Source organism: Patagioenas fasciata, chromosome 3 (assembly GCF_037038585.1).
Source record: "Patagioenas fasciata isolate bPatFas1 chromosome 3, bPatFas1.hap1, whole genome shotgun sequence".
Classification (NCBI taxonomy): Eukaryota; Metazoa; Chordata; class Aves; order Columbiformes; family Columbidae; genus Patagioenas; species Patagioenas fasciata.
The window spans coordinates 79,551,176-79,573,992 of NC_092522.1; the positions used below are offsets into that span (position 1 = coordinate 79,551,176).

A 22,817-nucleotide genomic window follows, 5' to 3' on the forward strand; every position below is an offset into this window, starting at 1 on the left:
TGCCATTTGACTTGTGCTGAGCTGCAAGCCCTCGTGGTGGAGGTAAGGAGGCTTGGACTTGAAGCAGGAGGCAATGTCTGCTTGCACACATCTCTGTGCAGTCACCATCTGACCCCCCTATAGCATGGGACAAGAATATAACTTTGCATCCAAAGTAGTTGCCGAAGCAGCAGAGACTCGGTGAGATTTAGCAGCTGTTCTCCCCTTCAGCCACCACTGTGAATTGCTGGGAAATTGTCCCTGACATATTTTAAAAATGAGCAAAAGCAGAGTCCTGCAGCACCTTGGAAACTCTGGAGCCTTCTGCTGTTGACTGCAGTTAGTGCAAACGTGGCTGTGCAAACGTGCTCCCCACCAGCGCTTCCAGGTGCTGCTCCTGAGAATGGGAATGACAGAAACCCTGCTGGTTGCAGGATGGCCTTTTTTCAGCATCCAATGAAAAACTGAACACCATATTTTTGGGAAGTGTCATGTCTTTGACAAAAAGTTATGTTTTCCCAGCGTTCTGGTGGGACCGGTTAGTGCTAAAGCCAACAAAATTTCCATCCGTGCCCCCCACATCCCAGCCCAGGCAGCTGCCTTTCCCTTGCCAGTCTTCCCTGATCCTGCACAAAAGGAGAGAGAAGTCTATCTCAGTGCCAAGGGGGCAAGCAGGGGGACCCAGGTACAAGAAGGGATGGGGATACCCTCCTCTCAAATCTCCTTTTATTAACAGCAGTTCTTGGGGAAACCTTTCAGCAGCTGCCTCGATGCTGCCAGTGAGTTTTTCTGAGGCCACCATGGCAGCCTGTGTTTTTCAGATACCTGCCCCGTGACGGGCACATTCCTTGGCCGCGCCGCATCCTCTCAGCCCCGGCTCACACAGTAATTAGCCAAGTGTTTCCTGGCTGCTTTTAATTACAACCATAACTATTTCCCTTGCTCTAGCGTAACACCTCTCAATGACAGCACAGGTTTTGGGCCCCGTCCTGCGCGGAGCACAGTCTCAGCACGTGTTGGGGCATCACCACACACCAGCAGCTGCTGATCTGAACCCGAAGGGCTCATACCCCCTCAGTGAGTCACATTTTTCATTTTCAGCCTCAAGGCTGTAATTGCCCATGCTGGGAATTAGCGGTGTCTCCCCAGCACCCGGCTGAGAGACACGGGGATTTATAAACCAGCCAGAAGGGCAGAGCTGCCATTTTAGCCCAGAGTAAAAGGAGGCTGAGGGGAGACCTTATCAGTCTCTACAATGACATAAGAGGAGGTGGTAGCATGGAAGGTGTTGGTCTCTTCTGCTGAGTAACAAGTGATAGGACAAGAAGAAATGGCCTCAAGTTGTGCCAGGGGAGGTTTTGGTTGGATATTAGCAAAAAATTCTTCACAGAAGGGATTGTCAGGCATTGGAACAGGCTGCCCAGGGAAGTGATTGAGTCGCCATCCCTGGAAGTGTTTAAAAGATGCACAGATGAGGTTCTTAGGGACACGGTTTTGTGCCAGTGTTAGATTAACAGTTGAACTTGATGATCTTGAAGGTCTCTTCCAAACAAAATGATCCTGTGGTTCTATGTTCTTCCTTAAATCTGTGTTTCAGTCTATCTTGGCTGTGATTTGCTCCATCCCATGGCAAAGCAGCTCAGCTGGCAAAGACGTGGAAGGAAAGCGTGTGTCACCTTCCCACCACGTCATGCTTTGTCCCCCAGAATTTTCATGCTGGTGGCAGCAAGGTGAGCCCACCTGCCCACAGTCAGTCCACAGCTCCATGCTGGGGACACGCAGCCTTGCAGGGCTGCATTTTGTGGCAGCACCCAAAAGGATGAGCTTTTCACCCCTGCTCCTTGCTAACGCTGTCGCGGTCAGGCGACCCGGTCACGGCAGCGTTGCCGTGGCTGAAACTCGCTGTATTTCTGGCGGCAATACGCAGCTCCGGTGCCTTCCAGCCGGCGCGGGGGGTGCCAGAAACTGAGGCAGCAGCTGCCGGGCTCAGCCTCGCCAGGCTGTGATCTATAATGTGCATTGTCTTTTTATGTAATGTATTTTATTAAACATCTTCTAAAGCTTACAAGTGTCCCCAGGACATAACTCTCCAGCGCAACGTAATGCTTTGCCAAGTAATGAAGTATGATTTATGGCGGTAATGATTATCCTATGGTGGTGTGTTGTGTGTTTTTTTTTTTTTTAAATTATTACAGCAATAGCTGTGTCCAATATAGGGATATAACATGCTGCATTTGGCACGTTTATGACAACCGTGCTCTGGTTTTCTTAACTCCACAGTTTGGTGTTGGCAGTATTTCAAATTCTTGAGACAGATGTTTAAATGAATTTTTTAAGAGGACAGTGAAATACTTTTAAAACATCATACGGCGCTGAGTGTCTCAATATGAGCAGGAACGTTATTTCTTTAACGTTCAGGTAGGACAGGGCAGCACATGGCCTCTCTGGTTTAGATCTTATGCTAAATGATGGAAGTAGCAAATGTGGAATTAGCTTTTCTGGGGCACCCTGGCCTGTTGTTACATCGTGGTGGAGGTGGTGGTGGGGGAGCGGACACTTGACCTTCTCCTGGATTTAGTTCGCATTCGTGTCTCATTTGCGAAAACAGATCCCCATTTGTTTTGAACGCAGTTCCCACCATGTTGATACAGGACTAAGTGGTCTCACGCTGACATTTTGAGTGTGTCATTGTGGTCCCAGTGGTTAGGGTTTCAGGCCAGAAATGACAATCATTTGGGAAAAATGTAAATGAGAACCACGGTAACATATCTGCAAGGCAGATAGCATTCAAGTATTTCTATAGAAACACTGATTTATTTTTAATATATCCTTATTTTTTCTGAAGGTATGGGCTAAAACTGAAGGGAGCACCATGATTAACAAAGCCAGGGTATTTGGCTTTGGCGTTGCTGTTTGCGACTTCACATCGTGGAAAATCAGAGCCCATGAAGGCAGAAGCTGGTGTTGCTGGGGCTGCGGCGCGTTGGCAGCCACGATGGAAAATGCCCCGACACGAGGCTGCGGATGCAGTCAGGGCAGAGAGACTGAAGACAAGAGAAGCATCGGTAAAGCAATGAACACTTATATTTAATTTACATTTGACAATTTGCACATAAATAATGATGTAAACCAATACGTAAACATATGATAGTTTGTTGTTCTAGCGAAGTAAAAAGCCTGTTAACTTTGGTCAGAGTCTTTCATAAGAGAGACAAAAAAAAAAAAAACATACCCCAAAACACTGTTGATTGTTGCTACATTCACATGTAAAACTTCTAAGGGAAAGGGGAAACAGTAAAGAGAAGTAACAATTCTTAAAGCTGATGCATATAAATTCTTGTAAAATTTGTATCAAATACAAGAAAGCACTACAGGCAAATAATAGAGTGTGTGTCCAGTGACAGAGTAGTGATACTTTGGTTTATCCTACAAGTAAGTACTATATTTATGAACTATTGCTACATTTAAAAGATGTCAGCCTCACAATTTGCAGGAGTGGAAATGTAATGAACTGTAGTCCTTCAAGAGCTGTGTTGAGCAAACTGGATTTCATTATTGTTTTTTAACAGAAGGCATTAAAATGAAGTTTACTGAAAAAAAAAAGATGACCGAATCCTGGATTGCTGAAGTGGGCTACTTCAAAATTTGGAAGAATATAACAAGACAAAAAGATATACACGGAGGGGAGGTGTGTAATAATGCTACTTGTATTTATGTGAGTTGCGCGTGCAGCTCGTTAGCAAACGAGCCGAGGGGCTCATCCCCAACTTCCACCCTGCCCCTCACCGTGTCTTGTGAACACACCACACACGGGGCAGATTTGGCTTCAAGTTCCTTCAGTGACATTTTCTGGCTGTTCATTGACTGTCCACCTGCCTCCTTCCCCCCAGTACAGACTGCAGGGGACAGCAGGGGCCTGGTGACCCCCCTGGTCCTGCAAACAGGGTCATTCCCACCAAATTCGCCCCGTGGGGGTGACATTATTCACCTGAGGGGTTTGCCAGCTCAGGCTTCAGCCGAGTGGCTGCGCCTGCCAGCGATCGGTGCCTCGGCCCAACCTTCTGGTTTTGAGGTCATTGGTAGTATGCGAAACTGGATAACAGCTGATTTTCACACTTAGATGAAAAATAGGTTTTATTACATGGTTTGGCTCACAACTTAAGTGGTATAAATATATATACATATACATATATCGTATAGTGGTATAAATATATCTATAAATATACATGTATTCTTTGCTACACCTCAAATGTCACCGTATCATCTTTGGGCTTAGCAAAACAAAAAGATAAAAGGATGTGCATTCTGTCTTTCCCTGTGCACATTTTGGTTTCTTCTCTAAAGTAGCAAAGCATTTAGATAAAACAGCATTGTCTGCACCACTGGACACAAGCACTGAGGTAATTGTTGTTCAACAACTTTGCAATGCCCTTTTCTTCTTTAATTAAATTAACCACAAAATGTACAAACACAAATACTGAGAAAAATCTGAGTCGTACAGGAAGGAAGGAAAAAAAAAAAACGACGACGTATGTGCCGGGAAAGGACTTTGTTCCCCACTTCTACCCAGGCAAAGTGGGAGAGGAAAATACAAGTAAAACCGAACCCCTTTTTTTCTCAGGGAATCTGACCATCTATTTTTTTTTTTTCATCCCTGGAAGGCTCTGGCCAAAAGAAAAAAAAAAACCAAGACAACAGAAGAGAAAAGTCTGCCAAAAACCTTCTTTTAGGCAGAATATTAAGAATATTTGTGTGTTTGCTTTTAAGCTGCTTTTGGAAACAAAATAAAGGTGAGATTTTATTCTGGAAGAGCCACTTTAAGCTGATGCATTCCTTTGGTCATAAAATTACATGTCAATGTGTGGGGCTATAGCTGTTTTCTAAAAACCTGTGGTACTGTCCATGGCAGGGAGGTGTTTGCTGTGCCACATCTGTTCCAGGCAGAGCCGCAGGGAGAAGAATCTCTCTCCTCCTCAGAGACGCAGGGGAGCAGCTTCTTCCCTGCTCGCTACTACTCTTGGTTTTTTCCTTCTCAGTGGGGTGATTTGCACAGAAAAGCACACAGCATCTCTTTCAAACCAACGGATCTGGTATTCTGTATGTCAAATGTCCAACTTTGGCAATACGAAAAACCGCATTTGTTTTAAAGACATCGGTACATAAAACGTATTTGCTGAAACCCCAATCTTAGGTTCTTAAAACAGATGTGCAGAAACAAATATCTACAAAGAATGGCCATAAAACATAAAATAAAAACATTTAAAGTAAAAATTACAATGAATTTTCCAGTCATTGTAAACATTTTCCTAATTATTGCTTTTTAGAAAGATTAATTGCATAATAAATTATGAAGTACTATCATTGAAAAAATAATTACGGATAGATGATTGTCTTTTAGTAACTGGCGAGGCAAAGCGCAGTCCTTTGCCTCTTTTTATGCCCTGAGAAAACAGTAACTTTGGAGTTCCTTCTTTCAGCTGGAGAGCGTAGGGAAACTACTGTAAGCCAAGATTGCTTTGCAGCATTGAAACTATGTACAAGCAACTGCTACAGGCACCCTGACTTGCCAAGTCATAAATTAAAAATAAAAAAAAAATCACTTTGCCAAAAAGTCTTAAGGGTCCATTGGTTCAACTGTTTCTTGCTTGACCTTTACAGGTAACAGAGGTAGTGGGTGACCATGAGGCAACTTCATAATGGACATATCTGACGACTCGTAAAGGTTGCATCCTGAGGAGAGAAGTCCGTTTCCCAGGTTCCTCTGCAGGGATGCTTTCAGGTTTGCTCCTTCCATTTCCCTCCTGAGCACGGTCAGTATATCCTTCTCCACAATCGATGTCAAGTCGATATTGTCCTCCACTTCTTCCAACTTGTCGGCATTGTCACTGATGTCGAACTTCTCGATCTCCTCGTTGATTCGGTTCAGGTCCTCCATGGAGAGCCCGGAGGCAGGGGCGACAGGGCAGTTGCCCTTCAGGTGGACTTGGAGGCTGCAGAGGTGAATGTAGCTCTTGTGGCAGTGGATGCATTTATGGGGACGCTCCCGAGTGTGGAGACGCTTGTGCAGCTTCAGGTGCACAAACTGGGTGAATTTGGCCGGGCAGAGCTTGCACTGGTAAGGCTTCTCTCCAGAGTGGAGCCGCAGGTGGGTTTTGAGATTGCTGGTGCTGCTGAATCGCTTGTGACAAACCTAATGTGGGGGGTGGCAGAGAAACAGTGAATGAGTGGGAGGGGATTTTATGGTGTAAATCGCAGACACCCAGGAGGAGACGGCAGGATGAAGCAGCAGCTTTTGATATCTTCACATTTTCTCACAAAGCAGGGGGAAAAAAATTCTCTGCATTTTTTATTTAAATATTGCTGAATAGCATTTTGAGCATGGCAGATGGCAAAACTGAATCAGGCAGATGTTGCTCTAGCAGGCTAAAGGCAACCCTGCTGTCTCACGGATGCTGCTGCACTGGGGCTGAGCACGGCTGCGACACACATTTGTGGCACAGCCCTCCCTGCATGGGCTGCATGCCGGCCCTTTGGCCTCCGAGGGACGTTGTCTGGGTGGTGTGTTACATACCTGACACTCGTGGGGTTTTTCTCCCGTGTGTACCAGATAGTGCTTCTGGAGGTGAGCCAGCTGCGTGAAGCCTTTGTTGCAAGTCTGGCATTTGAACGGTCTCTCTCCGCTGTGTACTCGGAGGTGCACCTAGGGACAAACAAAACAACAACGTGCAGTTTCCAGTGCTGGCACAGAAGTACTTTTCAGATGTTTTCTGAAGTTAGCAAAGACTCCCACTGCTGAAGTACAATGTTACCTAGTTAATTAAAGAAAGGCTGAGGGAGCTGGGACTCTTTAGCTTGGAGAAGAGGAGACTGAGCGGTGACCTCATTAATGTTTACAAATATATAAAGGGTGAGTGTCACGAGGAGGGAGCCAGGCTCTTCTCAGTGACAACCAATGGTAGGACAAGGGGTAATGGGTTCAAACTGGAACACAAGAGGTTCCACTTAAATTGGAGAAGAAACTTCTCAGTGAGGGTAACAGAGCACTGGAAGAGGCTGCCCAGAGGGGTTGTGGAGTCTCCAGCTCTGGAGACATTCAAAACCCGCCTGGACATGTTCCTGTGTAACCTCATCTAGGTGTTCCTGCTCTGGCAGGGGGATTGGACTAGATGATCTTTTGAGGTCCCCTCCAATTCCTATCATTCTGTGATTCTGTAATTAGATGGCGTCAGTATTAAAACACTCTATAACCATGCTTTCTTGCTGGGGGTGCTGTACGAATCCCAGACTGATAGACTAATGAGCAAGGGAGGCCTGTCCCTACTTTTCATAGATAACCTGTAGGGAGAAACCAGAGCATTCCAAGAAGGCTTGTGTCTTATTCTCCACTGCCTACCTTCAGATTGGAGAGCTGGCCAAAGGTCTTGGAGCAAACGTTGCATTCGTACTTGATCTTCCCGTTCTGCTTCTTCAGCGGGTACGGGAGGGTTTTGTAACCGGTCACATTCCTCTTACTTTTAATGAGATTCATGGCTTCTTCACCGCCGGTGGCAGCCAACACCACTGAGGTAGGTTTAGGTTGCATTATGTGTTCTGAACTGGCTGCTGTACCAGCTGTGGGGGAGCCGCTGGTGGGGCTGCAGGGCTTGTCCTTCATGCTGGCAGCAGCGCCCGTGATGGAGAAGGCACTGTTGGGCGCGGGTATGAGGAAGTCTCTCGGATGATCGGGCTGCAGCACTCGACGGCCTCCTTCACTGGGCAACGAACTGGGGAGCGTGGTGGGGGTCAACATGTGGTGGGAAAGGCTGCCCCCACTGAGCAGGTTGCCGTAAAGAGGATACATCCTTGGGAAGAGATTGAAATTGTTGATGCCATTGATATTGTTCAAAGCGCTCAGGTTGTTACAGCTCATGTTGAACGGAGGTAACAGGAATTTGGGGTAGTGGGGGCTATAGGACGGTAGAAAGGCAGGTGGGAGGTGACCAGGGGGTGCATATCCAGGATAAGACCCCAATCCTTCTGAGCCATACGATCCGTTCAAGTAAGAGTATGGCTCTCTGTGCTCTTGGGAAGTAGGTGCCAGAGGTGAAACCGTGACCCCTGGACTGCTGTGAGGGCTTGAACTTTTTAAGCTTTGGTCTGGGCTGCTTCTCCCGGAAGGACTCGGTGTCGTAGATGTCTGGATGGGCGAGTGAGTAATGTAGCTGGGTCTATCCATCCCATATGCTAAGGAAGCTTTCAGATAGTCTTCTGGCATGTGAGGTCGGATCGGGTACACAACTCGAGGGAAGAAACACCTCTCTGGGCTATAGTTCTTACGCAAATCATCCAAGTCTTTTTCTGGAGTAACTGGTGAAATGTTGGTCTGGAAGAAGTCTTTTCCTTTTGGAGGATTTGATTCCATTTTCAGGATTTCTTTCACACTGTGCTCCTTCTTTGGGATGCTTTTCTGACAGAGCTCATCTTTATCAGCACTGTGCTGCTTTGGATTAACGTGGGTTTGTGCTGAAATACAAAGACAAGGTCATTATTATTTAGGTAGGCCACCATCATTATCTCTTTCTAAAACACAGTCTAACTCCTACAACTTTAGTGGGCAGGAAGGGCCACTCTTGGAGATGAGCAATCATTTAACTTGCAAAAAACCTGTTTTCTGTGTGAAGAAACGACTGCTGGTATTAAGCATTAATAAAAAGCATCATTAATTTGAGGGAGACCAGCCAGTAAATACAGATCTGGATGATGATTCATTTGCAGAGTGCCAGTCTCCACTTTGCAAACTGATTTCACCTTTCTTTCCCCTGAAATTTGAGTAGCTTTCCTGTTGAACGTCCAGTTAAGCAGTATTTCTAATAAATGCAGAAGCAAGCATTTGTTCACAATACAGGTTTAATAGAAGGACTTTGCAGAAGGCAAGCTCCCAGAAATGTTCCTCAGTAAAATAACAAGGCATGACAAATCGGCTTTTGCCAAACCACAGCAGTCATTTCACCAGCCAGTTCAATTACTTACAGTACCAAAAAACCCATGGCTGGCTAGGATGAAAGCCTCCTTCAAAGAGAAGGTATTCTCCATCAGTAAACAGATCATTACTCATTAAATACACTGCTTAGGAACATCTACAACAAAGCAGACTATTTACTGCAGATTTCTGTGGCATTCAGTCTATGCAAAACTCCTCTGCTTACAGCTGTACTTTATAAAAAAAATGCTGAAGCAAAGCAAAAGCGTGCAAGACCAGTTGGCTCCAGCTTAAGTTGAAATGTACTTTGAAAAAAAAAGGCAAAATAAATATGCATTTAGAATGAAATGGAAGCTAACATCCACTCGGCTCAGTTCAGTGCATACAGTGTTTACTTGCATGCAAAGACATTGTTATCTGCACATAATATAAACAGTACACTGAAAGATGTCTTCAACAGAAAAAGAAGTCTGCTTTTATCTCATCTCCCTAAGTTAATAGTTATATAATGTTGAAATTATGACTTGTAAGATATTTTCTTATAAGGGAAAAACTACACGAAGGTTTCATATTTGTGGTTAGTTACATGCAAGGTTTTCCATCAGGAGGCACAAGTCAACACTCGACAGGTTTGTGACGTCAAAGTCTCATAGCCCTTCAGCCAGATTTCTGCTTTTGGGACCGACTGCTCTTGCTTCACTGACAGGGGGATAAACAGTTATTTCTGATTTTTGAAGGACCACCTGAACCCAGAGAGGAAGACTGGAACAGGCAATGACCACGCTGCTTTCAACATGGATCCTTTGCTTCACTATTCGCTACTCTGACAGAATTTATCATTTGGCAACATTACCCTATAAGCAATGAAACAGCCATTTATTAAATGCATCCAAGAAAACAGCTGTTTTCAAAGCATGCCCCTACTCACAGCAACCTGCTTTTACAGTAGCATCCCTTTTCAAATAGCATTAGACTAGTAGCAAGTAAATTTAATTTGAATTTTGTGGGCAGGTTGTACATTTTCAAATTGCAGTGAAATGCAATTGAATAGAGTTATGTTCAATTAAAATATTTACAATAAAACATAAGGCATGTTGTGCAGCAAGCACGTACACACATAAGTGCACAGACTGCTTCCCAATTACTTCTCTCAATGTTAAAGATTAATGCGGAACTGTTTAAAAAATAAATTAATAGTGTGTTGGCATTGCCTGGCACTAAAAATCATCTGCTTTCTTTTGGCATTTTGTCTGTATTTGTGGACAGTTAACTCATTTTCTAAATGCCCACCCAGATTTTGGGTATAACATAGAGGTCCTATTAGGTTTGAGAAGCTCCACAATGGCACTTGTGGATAGTATTATCTACATCTTCTTATCAGCTGCCTGTCACCACGCCAGCGCCTCAGAGCAAACATTCCTGGTGACACTATCAGTGCCGGGAAGTATCGAGACGGGGAAGTATTGAAAGCTGGGAGGGGGTGGGAGAGGTGGAAAGTGGGACTTGTGAAGCCTGGCAGCAGAAAAAATAAATAAATGCCACCTTATCAGGCCCATATCAGTTTCTCAGTGGGGTCTGTCAAGCAGGAAGTTCAAATTGACACTTCTCCCTTTTAAAGCAAAAAGAAAAAAAATCCGAGGGGAGGGAAAGAGGAAGGAGAAGTGCTGGCGCTGCTGGAAAAGCGACAGAGAAAGGGGACGGCTCCTGCTGCCGCCAGGTCACACATGGGCCGGGATGTACGTGCCTTGTGCGCCGGAGCAGCCGGCGAGCCACTGAAAGGCAGCGCACTGTGAAAACAAGACTTTCTTCAAGCAACCTGCCGGTGTCCACACCCGACAAGCTGAAGATAATTGCTCTTTCCTTCCCTACAAAGTTCCTGGTAAAGCCTCCCCTGCTACTGATTTCCATGTGTAGACAGAAGCGGCAATATTTAAAGATTATTTTTCAAGTCTGACTGTGATAGGTCTCTTTAGTTTGCAAGCTATTTTTGGTCCATAAATCCCCTCTCGGCTTTTTCCCCGCTATTACCTGAGCACAAGGGATGGTCAGGAACAACAGAGAGATCAAAACATAAACAAGTGTGTCAGCACTGTGTAAAATATGAGAAGGGGCCAAGGCGAGGTTCTTAGGTTTTATGCTGAACACGGATTTAAACCAGGGCTGAAACTGATTGAGAGGTTTACAACCTTTCTTGTTGCTCTTAAAGGAGCCATACTTCAAAGTTAAAAGACATATATTTCTTATAAATGTTATTTCCCTTAACTTGTGATTTCGTATTTCTTACTGATCACAACGTCCCACCCTCACTCTTGAAATGCATTTCTCCCTCCCACCCCATATACATGTATATACACTAAATAGAGGCACGTACTCTTCCAAGATCTGTCTAGTTTCTGTGGTCAGAGAGGCACACAGAAAAGAGGTTCATGACAAAAGAAGAACAGCGCAGCTGCATTTGTAAATAGCTGATCTGAGTGGAGGGGGGAAAAAAGAAAGAAACAAAAAAAACACCCCAGACGTGCCTCTTTAGGAGCCTGATCCACTGTTCACTGAGGTCAACAGATTATTTGCTCAGATCTGAGATTAGTGAGTGCGTGCAAGAGGAAAAGGGGCAAAATTCCTGTTACTTTCAAGTATTAACAAAACCTGGGCGGGCAGGCTGCCTGAAGTCACTCCAGTGTGGGTGTCGCAGCCACAGCCTTTGCTCTCTGTTCCTGGGCTCTGAGCTGTAGCCTGAGAAAGACTTCACAAAAACAATAATCTGTGTTTTTTTTTTTTTCTAAAAACCTGAAAAACGGTTGTAGGCAGACAGTAATTTCAATAGTAATTTTGGGAGCGAGAGGGTACTGAACGCTTTGAGTGGTGGAGCTTAATCATGCCGATTCACATTTTTCGATCTAAATTAAGCACCTCTTTTGCTGGAAGAAAGAGAACCTCGAAGTTGTGAAGCAGGCAAAACAAAGAGCGTTTCCACTCAGAATGAGAACGGAGACCAACATTCAGAAGTCTACAATTTGATCATCTGTTTTCTAAATGTGTCCAAGACAGGGTGACATGCCTTTGAAAACATTTTGCTCAGAGAAGGTCTTTAAAGGAGCCTTCAAATAATCCTCAATATTAAGTCAACTTGAGCCCCCAAATTCTGCTTTTGTGAAGACAACCTTTCATATCATTTCAAAATCATTTTCCTGAGCCCTTTTGAAGATTCCAGGAGGCATTTTTTTTTAACAACTGCAGATGTTTCCTCTCAACCCAAACAGAAAAAGCTTTAAAACCAGAAAGTGAAACTGCCCATAAACAAAAGAGAAAGCCAGTGGTGGGGCTCAGCTAATGGCCAGCGTGTCAGGTCCAGCCGGAAGAAGAATAATAAATTACATTGAACAAACAGCATTAAAAAGTTAATCTTCCTAGAATCCTGAAGATTTTAAATAATACCTTGTTAATGAAACAAAAAGATTGCCAAATGTTTTGTAAATATGGAAATTTTCTTCTCCCCCATCTCAAACTTTTTTCCTGAACCTTGACCAAAAGATGTCACCTGCCCGTACTTGACTGAAGAGACAAACATGGACATGAGCAGCAGGAAGTTGCATCATATGACTGCAATACGTGAACATTATTATCAAATAGTCGTGTCCTGAGTCAGTGCAATTGTTTGGTGTGGGGTTTTTTATTTGTTGTTTGTTTTGTTTTGTGTTGTTTTAAACTGTTATCCTCGCTACTCTCCATCCCAAAAGAATCCTCCTACAGTGAGATAGGAATTAAATGCTAAATGATATGGGACCCCCAAAGCAAATTTCCTTGGTCTGTTTGCTACTCCAAAAATAAAATATCAGAGACTAAAAAACACCAAACCAAACCAAAAGCAAACCAATCTGAAGGCCTAGTTAAATGAGGTTAAGCACATGTAACATATTACAGAAGTTTGATTTTTTTGGCCACCATAATACAGAAATCTCGTGCCATCACATGTAAAACCATTTACTGGACAATGGCACCATCTGAAGGTGAGGCATCTCAAATATTGACAGAAAACATCAGTGGCCTCAAAACAGGCAGGAAGGAGAAAGGGACCGTCTGAAACGAGACCGAGTTTCCCCTGCTGGGATTCCGCGGTCTTGGCTCTCTGCCACTGTTGTGCAACTCCCTGCAGCCACCTCAACATCCACTCCACGTTACGCAGCTCCACTCGGAGCTAATCACGGCCTTGAAGGCACGTAGGTGTGTGCTCCAGCGTCTGAAGGACTGGGTCAAAGGCCCCAATTCAAGAAAACACAGGGGACAGGGTTAAACCCATAACTAAGTACATGCTTAATTGCCGTCTTCAATCTGGATGCTTTCCTTCCCTGGCACAAATGAACTAACGCTGGAGAAGTTACCTTTAATTTGAAAGTTTGCTGTTACAGAGGCAAGTAGATGTTACATGGGGATGTGTAAATATATTTATGCTCTAAAGTGGTAGTGCTCTCATTTTTGAGGCCACTAATTACAGGAAATAAAGCCAGAGAAATTCTCTGATACATTTTTCCCCGGAGGCCCATCCCGCTCAGGTGCTTAAAGAGGAACTGAGGTGCCGAACTGCAAGACCGCGCTCCTCAAAGCCCTGAGGCACCTCAAGCAGCTGCCTATACTTGAAGCTGGCAAAACTGAGGCCACGCTGGAAGCTCTCCATCGGTGTGTGTCCCAGGCGGCCTCTCCTGTGCCGGGCCGGGCCACCAGCCAAGGGCACAGCTCTTCCAAAGCCTGCGGCGCGCACAGGCACGCTCTGCACACCCAAGATGTGGTGGAGAGAGGGAGCTGGGCACAACGCACCATGGAAACCCTCACTCCAGCCGGTGGTGGGACCTGGGCCCTGACCTTCCCTGCTGCTTCCTTAGAGGGTGCCAAAGCCAGCAGACAGGAGCTGGAGAGGGGGTGATGCTTGCCAACTCCTCCGGGGGAAGCTGTGACACTTCAAACACCGAATCATGAAAGATACCTTTGGCTGGAGATAGCCTCCCTGACCTTCTAGCAGGTGGAGGAGGTGACCAGCTGGGAGGTGGCCCCAAGCAAGACTGTGTTACCATGTTTTGATGGGGCAAAGCCCCATGTCTGCAGCAGGCACAGGATTCACAGACTAACACAGTGTGGGAGCACCTTGGCCAGGCTTGTGCTAAAGGGAGAGGCTGGAGAGGAATCTTCACTAATTTTACATTTAACTGGAAGAAGGGGCCTGGGAAGAAGCAAGCTGAACGGTGCTGATATTAATTTTAAACTCATCTGGTTCCTGTACTAACACTGGAGAAAGCATCCCTGCTTGCACTTTAGCAAATAAGCATCCTTGGAAGAACTGTTGGACTTTTCTCTGTACTTTTCAAGGACTAGCACTGAAACTTTAGAAAACCTCGATCCTTACAGAACCTGTAGGGTTTCTGGACCAACTGCTGGCCTTAGGCCTGAGGGTGTTTGTCACAAAGATGATGGGAAAAGATTAAAAAAGCAAGAACTTTTTCTCATTTTTCTGAACTGCTCTTTTCTTTGGGTGGAAGAGGCCAACATACAATTTCTAAATGGTTTATCTTTAAATGTAAGGGATATTTCCACCTCAGCATCTGGCAAGGCTGCTCTTTCGAATGTTAAGGCCGAACTACAAAACTGTTTCTCAAGATCCTGTCTGTTTAAATCCACATATTAAAACTACTTTTTCTAAAACGGACTATTCTGCACGTGTCCAGACACCCTCAGTTTTGACCAGAGTAAGAACAACCAGGTAATGAATTGACACTTTACAAATACGTTCCTCAATCCTTCTGCAAGGCAACCTAAGACGCCAGCAGATGCAGGAAACTGAGGCTGCGTTTGTGCGTCCTCCTACCAACTGGCCACATGCGCCTGGCTGGGTCTTTGCAAACTCCTTATCTGCAGGAACATTTAACACTACTGCCCCGTCCCATCTGCAGATCCCACTGAAAAGCTGGCGGTTCATCATACCAGGAAATAAAATCGCACAAATCATGCATGTGCAAAAATGACAGAATCAGTGAGAACTTCTTTGAATAGGGAATATACCAGCACAGGACATCCCCTCCCTCTCTTCCCTCTGCCATTAAGAGAAAACAAATTTTCTTGTATAATTTCTTGCATTTAGTAGGGAAAGACCAAAAACTGGTGAAACGGACAACATCCATGGAGGACAGATGTACTTTTGATTAACCTGAATATGCGATATCATTTTCATCATGCCGAGTTACATTTTAGCTCCAATGATCACTGAAGTAACACTGATATTTTATAACCCATTATTTGTTGCCAAATAACAGGAAATAGTTATCTTTATATTAAAGAACAAACAAAAGAACAACCAAGCAAAAACCACACACACACAAAACCCAACACAGAATCAAAACAAAAACCAAACAAAAATCTGCTTGCAGTTTTTCCTTCAAGTTTCAGCGTAGGCGCTGGCGGAAGGACAAAAGAACGCTCCGAGCAGCTAGATAGGGGGAGGCAGCCTAAGAGTGGAAGGGGAAGTCAGTGAGAATCTCTCCCTTTTTTCAAGGGGCTCTGGGTGAGGTGCTACGCAGTGACTAAGCTATGAGTAAAGCGCTGAGGCTGGAAATGGTCAGAAACCACAGAGGAACACAGAGATAAACTCCTGGAAATACCTCTTCCCCCCACTACCAGTGCTATTACTTTTGAACAGAAAATGAAAGCTGCAATATGCAGCCAAGAAACAGGGACAAAATACACTGAGCTTAACGGACAAGTAACCAGATGAAAAGACCACGGGAGGTTTGCTCCCATAAGAGAAGTAAGCGTAAATGCGAGGCTCAAAGAGCATTATGCCGTCAACACATATTTTGTCAGACAGCTAGACAGAGCCATGGGGTGTGGCCACTCCCTTGCACAGTCTGGGAGCACGACTGGACCGCCTTTAGGTATGTTGTCAAAGCAGACTTTTGCTCAACACGCCATGAGATCTGGACTTGGGAAGTCCGAAAGTGAACCAACATCTACAGCTCTGAAGGCAGAGGATACATTCAGGTTGTCTGTCCAGAATTTCATCAGATAAGATTCAGACTGTAAACCAGCAAGTGTTCAGATTTTTTATAATCTGTTTGCATTTGAACTGGCACTGGGAACTCATTCTGTTGCGTCGGGTTTTTTAATTCCCCTTTTCCACTCCGAGCTACCTACTATGACACAACAGCTGTCTAATTATACAACTTATTATTAGATCATTTAGACAGAAGAGACATTACTAGCATTCCTTGTTTGTACTGTAATCCACTTACTGAGGTTCATCATTGTCAGCTCTCTGGACGAGGGATAGTGCAGCCTCTCTGCAAAGTCTCGGCAATACCACACAAGCAACTCTTGATTGGCGGGGATGGGCTTGATGGTGTAGAAGTAGATGTTCATTCCATTCTGACAAGCAGCCAAGTTCTGTTCCTGAACCGAGTAGCCTGGGTTTACATAACGCATCCAGTTGCTCTTGTCCTCGTTAAATCCATCAATGAAGTGGTGAAGCTCACCACCTGAATAGATCTGGAACAGAGAGGAAGTGCCTATGAATATATATATGCACAACGCGCAACACGTGCGCAGAGTCCAGAGGAGAAAAATGATAAGCTTTTTTTTAAAAAAAAGAACCACAAGAAGATATTACTGAAATAAGAGCTCAAGCTGCTTTCTCTCCTTTCCAACTATGATATCCTCTGTGTTAAGAAAAGAGATGCCTATTCAAAAGTAAGTCAAGTCACCTCTTCCATTTTTGCTTAGCCCATGGCTCTGCTAGCATGGACAGATCAGACCCAAAATCTGAAATGCGAAGTACTCTCCCTGCGTGAACAGGCTACCTTAGAGCCCTCTTCCTGGTGCTATGATCAACAAGTGGGTGATGCTAATGACTGCAGGTCTGAGTGCATGCTTGCATTAATGCTTTGAGTCACCTGTGTGTAAGACTGACTGGCTGTGCTACGTCAGAGTCTTTCTCACCTTTTTCTATGGCCTCTGTACTTGCAGTTTCCTACCACCTCCGCCCAAAGGTTTAAACTATGCAAACATCCTCCACCCCCCTGGAGTCCTAAAGCAACACTTGCTCATAGCTGGACTGTAGCCCTTTTGTAGAAAGGCTGGGCGAGGCAAAGATGAACTTCACCTGCCATAACTTAACTAAGACCTGGATAGGGGCCAGCTGATGAGAAGTCACTTTTCCTAACAAGGGACATGTTCTGGCTCGTCCACAGAAGGGAAAGAGAAATATTGATCTAAAAGCTGCTTAGCGGCTTCCGGGGGGAAGAAGTCCCACTCAAGTGATAAGAATAAGACAATCAGAAAAAAAAGAAAAGAAAAATCCAGGAGACATGTTTGTTAAAGACACATCCCTTCCTCTCAGACGGAACTAACTCCACACTGGATGAAACGGGGTTCCTGAGTTTTGTGGAGCAGATGACCGGGCAAAAGCCAGCCCGTGAAGAACCAGCGATGCACATCACTGAGCAGGACATGCCTTTCCAAAGGGGAGACAGAGCTTCTCTTGGGGGGGAAAGCCCTCCGCTGCGTGTTCCTGCCTCTGTGCTCACACCATTGCCTTTCGCACCCACCTGGCAGGGCATCGCGCCCCATGAGCGCCCATCGGCCAGGACCTCTCCTCTGCTCCCTGAAAGAGCTGCCGGCGGAGAGGGGCGAGGCAGGCTGGCCCTTTAACGCGGGCCGTAAACACCAGAATCACTTTCTTTTAAGAGTAACTTCCTGTAAACTGAGAAGGGGGAAATACATGTGGCCTCATCAAAGCGGCTTGCGAGAGATTTTGCGGTGTGTTTGTTATGAGAAAATGGAAGAGAGCCGGGCGAGTTGTGCTGCATCGAGAGGAGCCTTCAGGTTTCTCTGCTCACCCCCGGCTTGCAAACTTCCAGGAACGCGGGACTCCGGTGCTCGACGCCTGCCGCCGCTTCCCAAAACGGCCCTCCGCGGCTCCCACGGCAGGGCCGCGGATGCTGCCGGTCACCCCGCTGGGGCTGTGGGGGCAAGGGGCCCCACCGGACTCCCACCTATTCTGGGGAAGGCCAAAACAGATGTGCTGAGTCACGGCGTGGTTCCCAGAAATGACGCCGGCCCCGGGCGGCCCTGCTCCCCTGCGCGTGGGCAAGGCGCAGGCAGCATCCCCCCGCGCGGGCAGCAGATGTTCCCGCTCCTGCCAGCACGCCCAGGATGCCTTTAATAACATGTGGGATGTTATCTCCCACAATTTCCTTTGCATATGCAAGCCTGTTTCAGACCCCTAGGAAGGAATTCATTCTTGGTGCAGCAGAGTGCCTTGAACGAATCAAGAGATTATAAAAAGGAATTTAACGATGCTTAGATGGCTCCTAGGATATTATTTCCAAGGATCCCTCCACATTAAGGCTTAAAATCATATCATGAGAATGATGTCATCTTTCTCACTGCAATATATGAATGAAGCCCTGCAAGATGGTTAGCAGCTCCTCTTCCCAATGCTTGCCGTCTCATTAAAGAAACAGAATAGTTTGGGTTGGAAGGGACCTTTGAAGGTCATCCAGTCCAACCCCCCTGCAATGAGCAGGAACATCTTCAACTAGATCAGGTTGTCTTACTAGCAACTAGCAGTGCTAGGGCTGGCATGCCAGTCTCTTCCTATGCCAGTCACAAGCTTTCGAAAAATTCGGCTAAAAGAAACATTTTGTAGCCTTATGAATGTGAGAACAGTCACTTGCTCTGTAAAAACACTCATGCAAATAACTGCCTGTGCAATGCTGTACTGCATTGCACAAAGATGACCTGAGAAAACCAAAATGATGCAATTAGGTAGGAAGAAAAGGGTGTGGGGAAGGCTGGTGCTTGCCCTGGGTTTCACCTGGATGTGAGGTCAGGATTTTGCTAAGGCAGGCAGGCACCTGGGCACAGAGGCTTGGATATACTCCAAATTCCACCAATTTAGACACAACCTAAGTGGCCAGAAGGCAGCAGAACAAATCCATGGAAGGAGATGGGGCTGAAGGAATGTTCTCTAACAATTAATAATGAGTCCGTAAAGGAGAGCAAGTATTATGTCAACTGATAAACTGGAAGCATATTCTCCAGCACAGACTTCCCAAGCCAAAATAAATTTGCTTGTGCTCCCTTCCAGCTTATACTACTGAGTGCAAATTAGACATCACCTCTAGTGTTTGTCTGTCATTAATGGATTCTTCTCTTTACTCAGTTCTGTGGGCTGCTCTTTTAACACTTTCTGAAGTGGGTTAAAAAAGCTTATGACTTGAATGATATATGCTGAAGACCTTCACTACTGTGTTATAGCAGTTCTATTTAAAAGCCAGGGAAAAATGACACAAAATGTATCATAATTCCAGAGTAAAAGATTATGCAGTACTTTCACAGCTCCTTCGTAGCTGGAAAAATCAAGGATGTGTGGTATTTGCATAAACAAGAATGACTTTTTGTGGTGAAGAAAGGTAAAATAACCTGCCCCTGCAGCAAGCAGCAGAACTATTTCTTTACACAATCAAGCACCTATCTGTTTTGGAAGACAGAGCCGGGCAGGGCTGCGCATCTCCCCTGCTCTCTGCACCCACACAGTCCCCACCTCCAAGGCAGCCCAGGCTTTTCCTCGGCTTATTTGATCCCACTGGCTCTGTCGGTGCGTGGCAGGAGTTGCCCCCTGCCTGCGCACAGGTCTGAGGCAGGAAGTGACCCAGCTTCTCAGCTGTACTCATTTAGTGATCTGCTTACTGCAACAACACGGGGCTGTTTTTTCCTGCTTACCCGCCAAAAGTATTTTCTGTTTGCATTCTTGGGAACCGTATCGCTGGTATAGATCTCTCCTACCAGGGGTCCAAAGCGCGTTCCTTTTGGGATGTACTCTTTGCTTATAACTCCAGTGACCTACAAGAAGAGCAGCACAGGATCAGTCCATGGCCAGAAGAAATCAAAAAGTCTTCTTTCCTCTCCCCATCCCCCAAACTTAACAAGGTAAAGCAACCGATGCAAGAAATTTTTAGTGACAGGTCAGCAAAACAGAAATAATACAATTAGCAACTCTGTTGGATATGGTACAACCAGCTTTGTTAGACACTAGCATCTTACCGAGACATATGGAAGTCAAAGACAAACACTGCCTGAAAAATGTGTTTTGTGGAAATACATTTACAAGAAGAAACAGTAAGAGAAATGTACAGAGACTGTCAAATATCTTGAGAAGTTATTTCTCCTGTCAAAGGCAACCCCCAAAGGTCTTGTTCCAGCAAACAAAATTATTCAATAGCTATCAATCACTTCACTGCTACAGAGCTCACTTTTCTAGTAAGTCAGAAATTGGAATGACTGTTTCTCCAGATGAAAATGAAACTCCCCCCCCCACCCCCACCTTCTTTGCTCTGTACCCGTCCTGATAGCTAAAAGGAGAACAAAAAAAAGAGACGACCTATAATTCTCTCATCAGCATACAGTGGCATTCAAAACAGAATATGAAATGGCTTTGAGACATGTACTCACAGATCACCCTCTTTTATAAAAAGGAGGCAGCAGTTCCGGTAACATATGTCAAGTGGGTTTGGTCAAAAAGGCGTAAGGGTTTTGATGAAAATGCTCCACTATGCTAGGTCTAAGAAATGTATTCTAGTTGTTCAGCTTCCTTCTTGACAGTAATTACACCAAAAGAAGTCACTGACCACAAATCAGGAAGCAATTCATCATTATTCAGAAGAACGTGCCTTGGAGTAACCCTTTGCAAAACACTGCTGAGTTATTGGTTTTGTCTCTCCCTGTTCCTCACCGATCTTCTTACACTTAATGTATCCAAACAATGTTAGAAACCCAACAATTTTGTAAACCCAAACCCCCAGGCCTTTACAAGATTGATCGTGCTGCTTAGATAGTGAAAACAAGGAAGGCAAAAAGCCCATTGATTTGGTATTACAACCAAACTTTCACGGCAGAATGTACTAATCATATCCCCTTCACACATCTTGCCAGTTGTCTTTTTGTTCACCAGGATTTCAGAATGAGACAGGAACAGGAGTGGCTGACAAACACCAAGAGTTGGGATTACTACTGTCTGTACCCCGCAAGGAATCAACCAAAGCAGATGAGCACTCATCAGACCCTGCAGATAGCTCACTTCAGTGAGCATTTCACTTACTTCCTAACAGTTCTTCGCAGCAAAGGATGATAAAAACGCTGGACTGCAGACAGCACTTCACAAATTAGCTAAGCCTTGTGATTTGCTCATGCTACATTTTCTTCTGTTGTATCACCCTTGGCGTGAGAGAGGGAGATAAACAAATACATGCCTGTGTATTGGTCAAGATTAAAAATCCGAGTAAATAACTAACGCCTAGCATAATTTCACATTAAATGTCAAAATAAAGGGGACAAACAACAGCTATGGAATCAAGGAGGTAATCCACTGGGAAACAGATTGCTGGGCGTACGTGGTGGCTGTTTGCGCTTGTCTGTGTTTCAACATGTGTTTCAGCACACTACAGAAAAATTTAAACGTCAACAGCAGAGGTAGTTAAATGCTCCATTGATCTGTGCATCTGCACTGAAGAGATAGAAGAGGGACTTCCAGAAATTTTCCTACACCTACCACAAGCTGAAACAAGCTCAGTGGCTCAGTTTTATTTTTGCCTTGCTTGTGCATTTCTCATAGAGAGCTGAAAAAGGCAGATGTTCTTCTCATCTTCCCCATATATCTTCATTTACATCCATCTGCCCTAAGAAAAGTTCACAACCAAGCTACAGCACACCCTACCAGTTTTACTGCATGGTAGCTTGAGTTTTTTCATGGTTTTAAAATATCTTTGCCTTAATTAAAATGACTTTAATGAAATTCTCAGAATCTCTAGAAATCACTCCTCGAACTAGTCAACTTGAAACACTCACTGAACTGGTGCCTCTGACACAGCAGATAGATACTTTTTGATATCCACCTTACATGCAGCGTTTGTGTCTCCCCCAGCACAGCTGAACACAAAGACAATTTCTCACCCTGCAACCCATCAGAAGATTATTTTGGGAGAGGATGTTCTGCACATCCGTGTGTGTGCCAACACTGAAGTTTTGCCAAACCAGAATGAAGCTGTCCAGATGACTTTTAACCGAGGGTGGCTTTCTGGTCAGTGATCCTTGGCCCCCACTCTGCCCTCACAAGCTCAGTTGCTGTGGTTGAGGAGGGGTACCCTCTGGGACAGGGGTGCCGGCAGTGCCAGGACAGGCTGGCTCTGCGCTGCTGGCAGCCCCCTTGCCGCAGCCAAAAGGGGCTGCAGCTTAGTTGGGAGTAGCTTGACAAGAGGCCACCAAGTACCAAGCTGCCAAGGGCTTGCAGGCAAAACAGCGAAGGAACTCCACATCTAGAGGTGAGGAGAAGCCGTCTCCGGGCTGCCGAAAAGCTGCGGCAGAGGCATTTCAGACTTGTGTCCACCAGGTGTCCTTCGGCACATCGCTGCCTCTCGGCGACGAGACCTTCTCGAGCAGCCTGGTGGCCGGGGAACCACAGGGGAGCATGACCTGAGCTTGCTCCCCACAAATAAAAGCCTCCTGCCCTCGGGCAGCCCGCCGGCTCCAAGCCGCGCCGTAAGGGAGAAACGCGCTGTTTGCAGCGCAATTTCCTCGCTACAGACACCTACCCCCTCTCCCTTCAGAGCTCCAACTTCCAACAGTCTCTCGAAGCGGGCCACTACCACATTCTTCCTTTCAGCAAAACGGCAATTTTTTTTTCACGAAGACGAAGTGAAACACTCGCCTGAAGCCGCAAGGCCGGCTCCCGCCGCTGCGGGCAGCCGTAGGCCCTCCCGAGGCCGGGCAGAGCCGACCCGCGGTCCCCTCGCTCCGAGCGGGAGGGGATGCGCCCAGAGCAGCTGCGGCGGCGGCCGGGCGG

General features: G+C 45.6%; 1 protein-coding gene across 12 annotated transcripts in view; it reads right to left on the reverse strand.

Annotated features, from left to right (window-relative positions):
- Nucleotides 1-5,014: 5,014 nt before the first annotated feature.
- PRDM1 (PR/SET domain 1) overlaps nucleotides 5,015-22,817 on the reverse strand; it is a 101,195-nt gene continuing 83,392 nt past the window's right edge. For all 12 annotated transcript variants that reach the window (XM_065834525.2, XM_071806683.1, XM_071806687.1 and 9 more), the window contains 5 exons: nucleotides 19,703-19,822; nucleotides 16,213-16,465; nucleotides 7,373-8,481; nucleotides 6,551-6,679; nucleotides 5,015-6,169 (listed from right to left, as the gene is read on the reverse strand). In XM_065834525.2, the coding sequence (XP_065690597.1) occupies nucleotides 5,594-6,169; nucleotides 6,551-6,679; nucleotides 7,373-8,481; nucleotides 16,213-16,465; nucleotides 19,703-19,822 (2,187 nt within the window). In that variant the 3' untranslated portion in view covers nucleotides 5,015-5,593. The remainder of the gene's footprint in view (nucleotides 6,170-6,550; nucleotides 6,680-7,372; nucleotides 8,482-16,212; nucleotides 16,466-19,702; nucleotides 19,823-22,817) is intronic.